The sequence below is a fragment of the Ambystoma mexicanum genome, chromosome 12 (genome assembly GCF_040938575.1).
Source record: "Ambystoma mexicanum isolate Mex_15411 chromosome 12, UKY_AmexF1_1, whole genome shotgun sequence".
Lineage (NCBI taxonomy): Eukaryota > Metazoa > Chordata > Amphibia > Caudata > Ambystomatidae > Ambystoma > Ambystoma mexicanum.
The window spans coordinates 571330282-571342361 of record NC_090936.1 but is presented as its reverse complement, the minus strand read 5'-3'; the positions used below and the strand labels follow the sequence as shown (position 1 = coordinate 571342361).

At 43.7% G+C, this 12080-nt stretch overlaps 1 protein-coding gene across 1 annotated transcript in view; it reads left to right on the top strand.

The window, feature by feature from the left end:
- Positions 1 to 12080, top strand: part of TMEM132A (transmembrane protein 132A) — a 238667-nt gene that overhangs the window by 154308 nt on the left and 72279 nt on the right. The window contains exons 5-7 of the mRNA XM_069628889.1: positions 1973 to 2122; positions 2248 to 2437; positions 2599 to 2742. Coding sequence (XP_069484990.1) covers positions 1973 to 2122; positions 2248 to 2437; positions 2599 to 2742 — 484 coding nt within the window. The remainder of the gene's footprint in view (positions 1 to 1972; positions 2123 to 2247; positions 2438 to 2598; positions 2743 to 12080) is intronic.

Below are 12080 nucleotides of genomic sequence, written 5' to 3'. Positions count from 1 at the left end.
TAGCCGAGCCAACCTTTAACGAGTCGAAGTCAATCTTGAGGGTCCCTTTTTCGGGCGCCATCTGTGGAATCAGAAAATACAATATTGAGGCTTTTACACCATGCAAAGAGAAATACACCGACACAGGCTTGTAAAGATTCCCAGAATCTTTATTACAATTCTGTACAGTTTACAAAACAAAGTACACAAATAGCTATTTGGCCATCAGTACATCACAGAGACCACCAGCAGGGTTCAATGTGAGCAGTGAACAGGAATTGCTAGCTGGACATCAGCGTATTTATACAGTTTCTTTATAACGATGTCCAGCCTCCTACAAGTTAATCATGTACTGGGCTAGGGTCGCGCCAGGTTTGTTCCTAATTTACATATATCGTGCATGCGGTTTACTTTTGAATACATTTACTAACACACTATTATTCTCTAGGTTTAACTTTACACTCTTTACACATTGCTTTAATACAAGTCACACAGATGTTTCGCATATCGTGTTTATATAGCGTTATTGTTCTTGTATATTTGTAGGTTGACATCGCCGATTCAAGTAATCCCCTGATCCCCGAGGTCAACAAAGGACAAGGTCTACATTACCCTAACATGTAGCCTGCAGGCAGGTTGGACATTAACTCTCCTACAAAGGTTGAAGAGGTTAAAGCAAGAACAAGAGAACACAGGTCGGCCATTTTAGGCCACAGGGTGACTTTGCACGATAAACTAAAATGGCGGCTTTAACCCGGCTTGATTCACTTAAGGTCACGATTTTACAATACGAATTTCCTCGCAAAGCGACTGGGCATAGGCCAACAAATACAATGAGGACGAAACAATATTATATCAGTTTTAACAGAGAGAGGCAGAGTAATCGCTACCAAGATGAGGATGGAAGAGCTGTCCCGTCTGGTGGAGTAACCACACTGCAGCCGTGGTGGGTCTCGGGCCCTCGAACCAATGCAGAGACCAAATCAACATGAAGGAACAAATCTTCTGCTACGGAGAGAGAAATCAAGATGCCAGCCCTCATAGGTACATCAAGAAGGTAGAGGGAGGCATGAGAAAGCAAGAGTTGGAACGCAAACTGGCCCACAAGAGCCCTAGAAAGTTGAATATTGAACAATTGAATATTGGCAAACGCCAGGGAACACCCACAAGAAGTGAATTACCAGGACCGGGAGGGTCCTATAAAACCAAAGAATATTGTAAAACACATAAATAGAAGTGAACCTGATGGGTTCACCCAAGCCAATCCTAAGTAAAGGACATGCAAACAAGTTGGTGGAGGAGGAATAAAGTAAGCATTTCCCCTGTAAAAAGCCTAAGACTTTGACCAAACATGAAGAACTTCACTTTCCCCAAAACATTTCTCAATAATAGTTGAACACTTATTTCTAGTGATATTTTATGGACCCTTTTCTTTTTGAAACCAGAGCAATTACTTGGAGAGAGATCCAAGTGACTTTAGGCCAGGTGAAGCCTAAGCCTGACGCACAAGGTGCTGGCTTAACTTTCTGTTGCTTTCTAAATGTAATACGGCTAGGTAGTAAGTAGGTTTTGGACAGAGGATGGACATTTGTTTTGGACGACTGACTAGCACCCTTATTTCAATTTTCTAGTTAGGGAACGCCCTCTTAGAGATGGGATAGATGGGCATTTTCCCTTTTACTTTTGAATAAACACTCTTCAAATGTCCTTAGTCTGACTCCTTCTTCTGGTCCCGCCACACTTGATAAAACACTGTTCCCTGAATTTTCCTTCTTTGTCCGATTTGAATGAGCATTGTTTTTCATGAGAATGTGTGGGAGGTGGAAATGAATTGGACAAGTGTTGGTTTCCTTTTCCAATTTACTGGTTTGTCCTGTACTTGCTCGTCAGGAGGCATGGGTTTCCATGGCAAGTCTATTCTTGCGTATGACTTCCATTTTCCTCTGTCCTTTTGTACTGACCTGTTCTTCCACCTTTCTCTTCACCCTCATAGGATCAAGTTCAAAAGGGGCCTGTACGTCATCTTTGCCCGTGCTGCTGTCCCTGAGGCTTGGACAGTGAAAATGGAGAAGCACAAGGGCTCCAAGCACCTCTCTGGCCTGGTCACATGCCGTAGGATTCCTGGTGTCCGTCCGGACTGGAGGTAAGGAGAAGTCCCTCATCTCACTACATCTCGGCCCTACTGGTTATTGACCAAGCAGACTTCTTCCTAAAGCTTTTTTTCCACTGCAGCTATTGATGGCCCCTTTTTCATCCCTTCATATACAGCGCAGCAGATTTTCCAGAGTTCCTGTACTTGGATTTTGGCGTGGAGAATGCCACAGGCCCAGTTTCTACACGTCGCATTACCTGGCAGGTGGAATACCCTGGTTCCGTTGATTCAACTGAAGGCGAGAAGGTCTTCTCAGAGATACTGGTCTCAGAGCGGGACCTCCGGGCCATCATACCACTGTCCAAGGTAGGGTCGACATTGACGAGTATTTGAGCAAAGGGTGACAAGGAGCTTGTCTGCTCTCAATAGACAATGCAACTTTGTAACAGGCATTGAGAGAGGGTGCATTTCATGCTTTGGTCGTGGTACAAATTCTAACTGCCCCTCAATGGCCATTTCCTTTGCAGGAGGAAGAGATTCTGAACACCGCGCCCCTGACTGGTGTCACACGCAGGGTTCCAGTCAAGCTAGTGGCCATAGAGACGGGTGGATTTGTGATTGATGTCTCTGATGAAGTTGGTTGCTCCTCATCCAACATTCAGATTGTTCAGGTGAGCAATTGTACCTACCCCCCACCCCCTATTTCTGATCATCTCTCTCAGATCCCAAATCACGTACCTCACCCTAATCTTTCCAGGATATCCCAACCATGCCCAGAAATCTAAGCACTGCATCCAGTAGCCAACTGATCTCCTGCATCATTGCTCCTCTTTCAGGCATTCCAAAAGTGTTCCCCTGCCCCACTCATGTCCCGTACACAACCACCAGAACTTCAAGTACCCCTGTCACTATGCCCAACACCCAAACTATGTCTCCATACCAAGAACCATAACTGTGTGAAGCCATTGATGGCCAGAATTCCATCATTTATGAAAAACACTGCATCCCCGTAGGCAGGACTTCAACAATGGCCAGCATCCCCATTACCTGCAAACTGCAGACCCTCATGGCATAGCTGTCCCTCTTGGGGAGAAGTACTGAGGGAACAGAAATATGATTGAAGGAAACGCTTGTGTCAACACTGTATCTGGGCATTCAACGCAATTGATGTTATCTCATTGTTATGAAGAGCCCCACACTGTGAGAAGTGTTTATTGGTCATAACTCGCATGAGGCATGACAGGGGAAACTGTAAGGGCCCACTCGCAAGCGGCCCATTGTCTATCCACCTCTCGCTCAGGTTCACTGCCCCTGCTCACAGCCGTTGGCTGGAACTTTCAAATCATGCATAGCGAGTTACGAGTGAGCACAGGAATACACACAAGCACTTGTATCCCGGCTGCTGTTTAGCAGCCACACTCCTCTTTCCCCTCCAATCCACCACAAAGTACTTAAATTTGTCAGGTATGCAGTGAACCCGTTGAGGAGCGTTGCAGTAGGTTTCAATGCTTGTACGTGCTGCACTACCAATATGCAAATTTGCATTTTGGCAATAGCGGAGCTTTCCCTTCAGAAAAACTCTGGGAAGGCAGGCACAACATGAATTCATAAAAGCATACCTTTTATGACTGGCCAGTTTAACTGTTGAGTAACAAGGGTCGTCTCCTCAAGGTCCCTTTATCAAGATGACTTTACATCAGATCTCAAAGTGTTAGATGGAAAGAAACTTGTTTGGAATGCATTTATATGTCAATGAAAACTTAACTCACTGTAATTGTGCATAGGACTGTGGCTATGCAAATAGGCTCATGCATGGTGGACCGGAATGTGCAGTTTTTCATCCTCGTAGCGTGTGTCCCTGCTCTGCTCTGTATGGCATCAGAGTTAATCATCCTGTCCACATTTCACACTGATTGTTAAACGTGTATTTAGAATAACTCGATTTTTAGAGTTTGGAAGGAAAGGAGAATCCTTTTAGTTTTAGAAGGATGACATTTCTAGTTGAGGTCCCTTTGTGGAGTTTCTGAAAAATAAGAACTAGAATGTTATTGTTTTAATATATGTACAAATCGTCCAGACATAACATAACATTCCCTGACTTTTCAAAATAAAAAGGGGGTCAAATGCAAAGATTACCCTGGTCAAATTTCACTGAACACCATTATGGCTAATTGAGTCTGGCAATGGACCGCTGTGATTTCTTGTCCTTGTATTCCTGTTACAAGGTGTCAGGGAAATGTTTACACAACCCTCTGCGGGCTGTGCAACTATTGAAGTGTTGGGGTGGTCAGGAAGGGTCCCCATGATTATGAAGGGTTTATGTTGTGCACACCATATTGATGACTGGGGGGCGGCACAAATTGGGGGTGAGGTTACAATTTTATATACATCGAGTGTAAGTAATTAGGGATGGGATATGTTACTTTAGTGTTATATCACTTGATATATATTAGCGTGCATGCATGCATGCAGAAAGATAAATAGATAAAATGTTAAACCCACCAAATGCAAAAACATACATGCGCAATAATACAAATACATGGAGAATTAATGAATCTCACAAATTAATTGGAAACCACAGTAGTTGGGGCTCTTTTGCAAAATGCACTTTGACTTTTAAAAGTGACTTTGCCAGGTTTTCCAAAGGCAGAGGGCAGGTGAATGAGTAACTACACAAAGTTTGTGGTTAGCAGCTGCACAATGAGTTTTAAATAGCATGGGCATTCTGGTTTTCTGGGCCAGGGTGGGGGTTGCTGAAAGAAAGAATGAGTCGTCTTCTAATAAAAGTCAGTTTGCGAACAGGACAAAGGTTTAAGATTTAACAGTTTTGCAAGGGAACAGCTGTAATCTCGCTCATTGCATTGAAGTCACGTAGAGGGGGTTGACCATTTCCTTAGGCCGGAAATAAAGATGAGGCACGGGTGTCTGGGGGTCAATTGTTCTTACAGGTTGAAACTAGAGGCTGTATGTACTAGAGGAGTGGTCGCATACATTAGTATGCCTTAAGATGAGCCAGGAGTCTGGGGCAGATGAGAGTGCAATCAATAGTTCAAAGAAAAACCTGTTTATGGAGGCCTTCCTCGTACTCCTAAGGTATTCAAGTGAACCATGTGCACACTATTAAGGTTAAAGGCCCTCAGCCAGTTGTTACTCAGTAATGATTTATGTTGTATCTGAATGTGTCATTGTTCCATGATGTTACAACCTACCACACACCAATCCCCACTGAAGGTAGACTTCGAACACGAGCTGAAGATGGTCGTTAAGATTGTCAGTGACCAATGAGAAAGAATACATTTGGAAAAGATGGAATTTCTTTGTAAATGTTTTGACCAATCATGTTCGAGGGGTGGGTGGTAATAAAATATTTGGAAGTATTTACCTGTTGCCAAGCTACTGGTGAAACAGTGTGTCATCCATAAGGAAAGACAAAACACTTATGGTCGTGTAGCAGAGCAGTTTGGTTTAATTTCGGGAGGGAGGAAGGGTTGGAGGGTGGTGCAATTATTCAGAATAGTCCCCACAAAAGAACACACCAAACTGCTATACTGAAAAATATACACTTGTATTACTAGGCCATGTATACAAATATCTATTAGTGAAAATAAACACTCAGGGTGCCCAGGCACACGCGCGCGTCTGCATGCACACACCCAATGCATGTGCGTGCACACACATGTACATCCACCCACACACGTGCACACACATGCACATCCAATTCACATGTGTGCATTCACATCCAGCCACCCACCCACACACGCACGCTTGCACACACATGTGTGGAATCCTGCAGAGGCCTCACAAATGCCCCAACTAAAGTCTCCTCCCAGGTGGCAACGGAAAGACAGGCGCTTTCTGATCCTGACCTTGGGGCTGGTGTTCTGCGGCATGATCTCCTGGGAGGAGAACAAGCCCAGGGGAGCATGAGGATTCTGTTGGCTGAGGCGCAGTATTGGTGTTCTTCTAGGGAAGAAATATCAGTGATGCCAAAATCTGTAATCGCTTGTTGTCTGAGAGAGCTTTTAACCTCTCAAGATGAACATCTTAATGTGGGTGAAAGCATTCAGAAACCCTTATGCATTGGGAGAACTGAAACCCCTTTTAAAGGCATGGAAGCTCATGAAACTAGATGCTCCCCTACCTCCCAAAGGAATAGGAAAGAGAAGTCTGTAAATAATACCAATTTAGACTCTGTAGATCTTTACTTCTCTGTAAAGCCAAGTTTTTCAGTTTATCCTTGTTATATTCCTTTAGGGAATATAATTGGGTGAAGAAATGAGCATGAAATCAACATTCCCGTTAGAAAGGCTGATTTCTACATTGTAGACTCCAAGACCCATAATCCCCAAGGTACTGGGACAAGGAAGAGGGCCGAAGAGGCACGAAACTGCAGAGAGCAGCTTGTTAATGGAAATGACCCATACCTGTCGGAGCATTGGAGGATTAAAAGGCTCCCTCAGGTGCAGGCCAAGAAAAAGCAGAAATAGCAGAGCAGTAGTCATAGGTGGAGGAGTTGTGAACTCTCCACGTTGCAGCAGGAGCAGAATCTGGAGGAGAAAGATGCCGGGATCACCGTTGAGCGGCGTGCAGCTGCCGGTCCTGAGAGGGTCTTTACCTCCAAAAGCCTTATTTGCGGAGGATGGGAAGCATAAAAGACTGAAGCTTTACCCCTGGAGACCTGATTTGCAGTGGAAAGTGGAAGTTTGGAATTTTTCCCCACAGCAAGGCTGTCTCCACTAGCAGGCGAGCACCAGAGAGCCTTTGGAGCCGAGGAAGCTCTGGGTGCGAGTGACACAGGGTGCAGAAGATTGAACAAACCTGGTTGCCGTACCACGAGAAGCAGCTGAGACAGAAGACCTGGAAGCAGCGGGAGAATGGATACGCAAGCTGGAACGAGTGAGTTCACGTAATTGCCCGCTTGCTCAGACAGGTATTTTAAAGCAGGAAACAACACGCGTAGTGGGAAATACAAGAAAATAAGTTGTTTTGAATACCGAACTGACAGAAAGCAGATCAATAAGGATTGTGTAAACAAAACTGACTTTGAAAGGAGCAAGTGGAATAATAAAAGCTTAATTATCGGACCAAACAGGTGTGATTATCTGTATGTGGGTAAATTTGAAAGCCAGCAACAAGAAGGGGAAATAATGCGAGAACCCTATACGAACTACCATTGCCAAAGACAAGAGTTGTAACCAGGCAAATTAAAAATAACCATTGCCAAAGTCAAGAGGGGGCAAAGGAGAATCTAAATGTTTGTAAAACGTTTTGCCCATGTTTGAAGAAGATCATAAAAGGAACAGGTTTAAACCCACATTGCCAAAGCCATAGAAGAGTCAGAGTGAAATAGAATTATTGTCAGTATTTGGCTAATGAAGGATTGGGGAAACAAGAGTGGCAAGAAGGCTGCCCTTCTGGTGAAGGATGTTCAGGAGGATTGGAGCATGACCTGAAGTGTGTGTGTGGAAATCACAGGTGTATAATAGCACCAAAGTGAATCTTCTTTTCCCTAAAGACATTCTTAAACGTGGTGTTGCTAAGCAAGAGATATTGATAAGTTGTAAGCTGATGCTTGCCACAATTGTTAAATTGTTATAAGCTGATTACCACATAAGTACTTGTAGTTCGCTGGTAGTTCTGTTCTGGCAGGAGAGTATACCCAAACAGAAAACTTTGAAGTAGTAGACCTGGAATGGGAGTAAACCATGTGGAAGTTGATTAAGTATTGTGAAGTGGTGTTTACAAGTCGTAAAGAAGAAGTGGTAGAACCGCTGATATGTTTTGGTGACCTATTACAGAATCACCCTGACAAACTTCTATTGCTGAAGCAAGTGTTATATGAACTGTAGCAGAAGTTTGTAACATTTTCAAACAAATACATTGTTGCAGAATAATCCTGACAAAGACAATTTATGTTAATCCTGATGAACCCAGGAAATGTTCTTGGTTTATGCAAGGAAGGTTGTTTGAGTTTGTACTATCAAAAGTGGAAGGGAAAGAAACCTTGATGAACACATTGAGAATTGTTTGAACTTTTGTTGCCAAGTGGAATTCAACAAGAAGCACTGCATTGGAACTTTGTTACAAGACAGGATTTCCTTATTCTTTTGGAACTGTTGAACAAAATCCTGCTTGAATCTGGAGAAGGGGAATTCACCCAGATTATATGAGACCTTTATCATACTGTGAATGTAACTGTTACATTTGTTGCTTTTAAAACTGCCATTTACTTTGTTGAGTCATTGTATGTATGTGTGAGGGACAAATCTTTTGTTTGTGTTTCCTTTAGTTTATTTTAGTGAGGGAAATGCTTGTCAGGATAAGGATAGTAAGGTGTCTATGTTAGGGTGAATTATCATTTCTGTGCTAATTCCCTTCAACCTTAGAGACCCCCAGCTCTTTTGCTGGACTTGGGACTTTTTAATTTTAACCCTGGAGTGAGTGAGACCCTTTTCTCACTCACATGTGTTTTGAACTGATTTGGAGTATGTGTTTCCACTGTTTTTGGAGTCTGCCAAACTCCATAGGTATCTACTTTTGTATGGTGACACATATCACCTTCAGTGTAGTATCACAGAGAAATCCTTTTAGTTTTCTCATAAGGTTTAAATACTTTTTCTCGTGTGAACTACAGTTCCCAAGAATGTTAAAGTGAAATTGACTTTACTTACCTTTTCTCTTTGTAGGTTCAGCACACACCATCTTATGTGGAGTGCTGGGTGGTTACTTAGTGGCCCCTTATCCTACCTACTCATGTAACATTTTTTGTTACCCTCACTACTTTAAATGGCTGGTGGCAGTGGTTTAATATATCTACCATTGTGCTTTTCTACCGCAGGCTGAACCCTCCGCTGCAGTATAGCACCCATGTTTGACCATTTTGTCAAAATGGCCCGGTCTTCTTTTTGCCCCATTTTCTGTTTCTGAGGACTTTCTTGTGTTTTACTCTGCGGGCCAAGCCAGGTTTGAGCCCTTTGTTCGTTTTGCCTTTGGCGGGCTTCAGTCCTGAAACCCACCTCTCGCTCCAGTGTGTCTGGAAAGGCAGGATGTGAGGGAGGTTTCCGAACTCCCCTGTCCTTTCTCTCTAAGAATGCCTGAATGTAACCAGTCCTGATTGGCTGGCTGGCTGTCCCACCCCAAATGCATGCACGCCACCCCAAATGCATGCACGCCCTCACGCACCTGTGCACATCCATACACACATCGGCACACCCCAGACACACCAGATCCCCAGACCTGCAGGGTAAATTAAGAGTACACCCCTGGACAATAACACACACAGCAGTGTTCATCTTCAGGATCTATGAATGCTGCACAGAACTTAGTACAGCTTTCCTACTATACTCAAAGTCAATTTTACATATGCTACATATGCCCTCAGCACTGTGATAAAACCAGGGTACACAGTGTCCACCAAAACCGTGAGGGCTACCAACGTGCAGAATAGATTTTAGGTTTACCTTACCTAGCCCCAAAGGGACATCTTACACTCCAAGTAGGGAAACAAAAGTGACAGTGACACAGTGATACATGTATATCCTGAGGCAGAGGTGTAATTGATTTATAAATCCCTCTTAAATCGGAGGGAGTCACAAAAGATCCTGTGCTTGGTGAGCTCCAGAGGCCTTAGGGGGACCCTTGAAAAATGTCACAGCTCGGGTAACTACTCCAGTGTAGAAATTCTAGTGTTGTTAAGGTCCCCATAGAAACCAAAATAACCATGTCTCTAGGTTGACCTGTGGTTTTGTTTAAAAAGCTATGCCTCTGTAACCCCAGCACACAACCTAATACTGGGACAAAATAATGTAAATACAAATTGTTGATATGGGAGCAGTGCTCCAGATCAGATTTTAACTCTGTAAAAGTGTAAGTCCATTTCCCAATGGGAGTATTTTAAAAGCGAGTAAAAATATGTTTTCAAAGGAAAACGGGAATGTTTTTTTTATTAGATTTCAAATAGAGGTTTGCTTTATCAAAATTACATATTTTTAAACAACCCCCTTGTTCCTCCCCCCTCCAGAGTCACTTTGATTACGTGTTGTTGATGTCACATCATGTCCAGTATCCTTATTTTGTGAGGGCACCATTGTACCATATAGTCACTCTGCAGATATGTCAAGACTGGTCCCCAATCCTGTTTAAACGCTTCTTGATTGCCTTGGATCATATGTTACCCACTCGAAGGAGACAAAGGTCCATATTTCCTGCAGCCAGTCTTGGGTAATGGGCGCTGCCTGCTGGTTCCACCTTTGTGCGATACCAAACACGCTGCTATCAACAGGATCATGAGTCCCCTTTTTTGCGCTTTGATGCATGTTTTCAACCCCGGGTCCCACATTCCACACATCCAGAGTTTGACCTCCTTTATGTCCACCTCAGTGAAAATCTTGTTTCTGATTCTTTCAGCCCCGACCAGAACGTCTGGAGTGCTGGACAGTTCCACCATATATGCAACCATTCCCCTACCGCCTTGCATCCCTGCCAACATTGATCTGACATGTGGGGGAACATTATATGGATCCTTTCCGGTGTATAGTGCCATTGTAGGAGTATTTTAACCCACATTTCCATCACCTGAAGGGAGCGTGTCAGCTTTGGGATCACTCCCCAAAGGTACTCCCACTGTCTCCTTGAAATGTTCTCCCCAAGGTTCTTTCCCATTTATTCATATAGTTCCATTGAACAAGCTCATGGTGATCGTTGCGGTATCTATAGAGATTCAATGCCAGACCATTTGACCCTGTGTGGGTAGTTATGTTTTTCAAAAGATGTCTATTGTCTTGTAGCGGCCTCCTGGATCTGTTTAGTTGTTAGCCAATGTTTTAGTTGGTTGTATCTGAACCGATCTTTCTCTGTTAGGCCGAACTCCTGGACACATTCCTCAAAGCTCTGTAAGATCTGACCCTGGTACATGTCACGTATCCTTTAGCAGCCCTCCCTTACCATTTTCTATATGCTCCCTCTTCCATCCCTGGCCGGAATGCCAGGTTCCAAAGCATTGGGGAGAATTGGGATGGTTTCACTGTGAGTGCCCCTTATGCTACTGCTGAGTCCCATACCTCTACACTTACTTCCAGTATTTCACTAATCTTAACATTGGGGTGCCTGTAGCGTTTATCCAGCCATAGGAACCATCCCAGGGGGATCCCGCTACTGCACTGTCCTGTCGTGCCCCCATTTTTTGGAGACCCTCCCCTGACCATTCCTTCAATACCCTTAGTTGGGCGGCCTCGTAGTATCTCTGAAAATGAGGGAACGCTAGGCCCCCTCTGTGTCTGGGTGCTGTTAAAGTGGCCATTGCAACATTGCAATCCTGTTTTTTCTTCCAGATGTATGATGTTATGGCTTTATTAAGGGATTTAAAGAAAACCTTTGGATTCTGATTGGCACTGTCTGAAAGCAGTATAATAGCTTTGGCAGAACTATCTTCTTTACTGTTGTCATGCGCCCCCACCATATTATTGTAAGGGGGTTCCATTTCGTTAAATTGGCTTTAATTTTGTGTAAGAGCAGAGGATAGTTGGCCCTGTATAATTGCCCTATTTTCTTTGTGAGTGTGACACCCAAATATGCTATCCCCTTCCCTGCATTTTTCAGTTGCATTTTTGCCCCCAGCCTGTCCATTGCCTCCTGATCCACTGAAAGGTTCAGTATTTCCGATTTCTGCCTGTTTATTTTGAGTCCTGACATTGCCCCAAATGTCTAATTCTTTCATTAATATTGGTAGTGAGTGCTTAGGATCCGAAAGGGCCACCAGCATATAGTCTGCGAATGCTATTGCCTTGTGCATTTCCCCCACCATTTCTATTCCCGTCAGTCCTTTTGTCTCACGGATCTTAGTCAATAGAGGTTCCAGAAATGGCATACAGAAGCAGTGTCTGTGGGCAGCCTTGCTTTGTGCCCTGTCCCATTGTTAATTTTCCTGATACTGGCCCATTAAGAGTAATAAGCATTGTTTGGAATTAGAATTTGCTCTCATCATTTGCAAAAAACGTGTCCCGAACTCCAT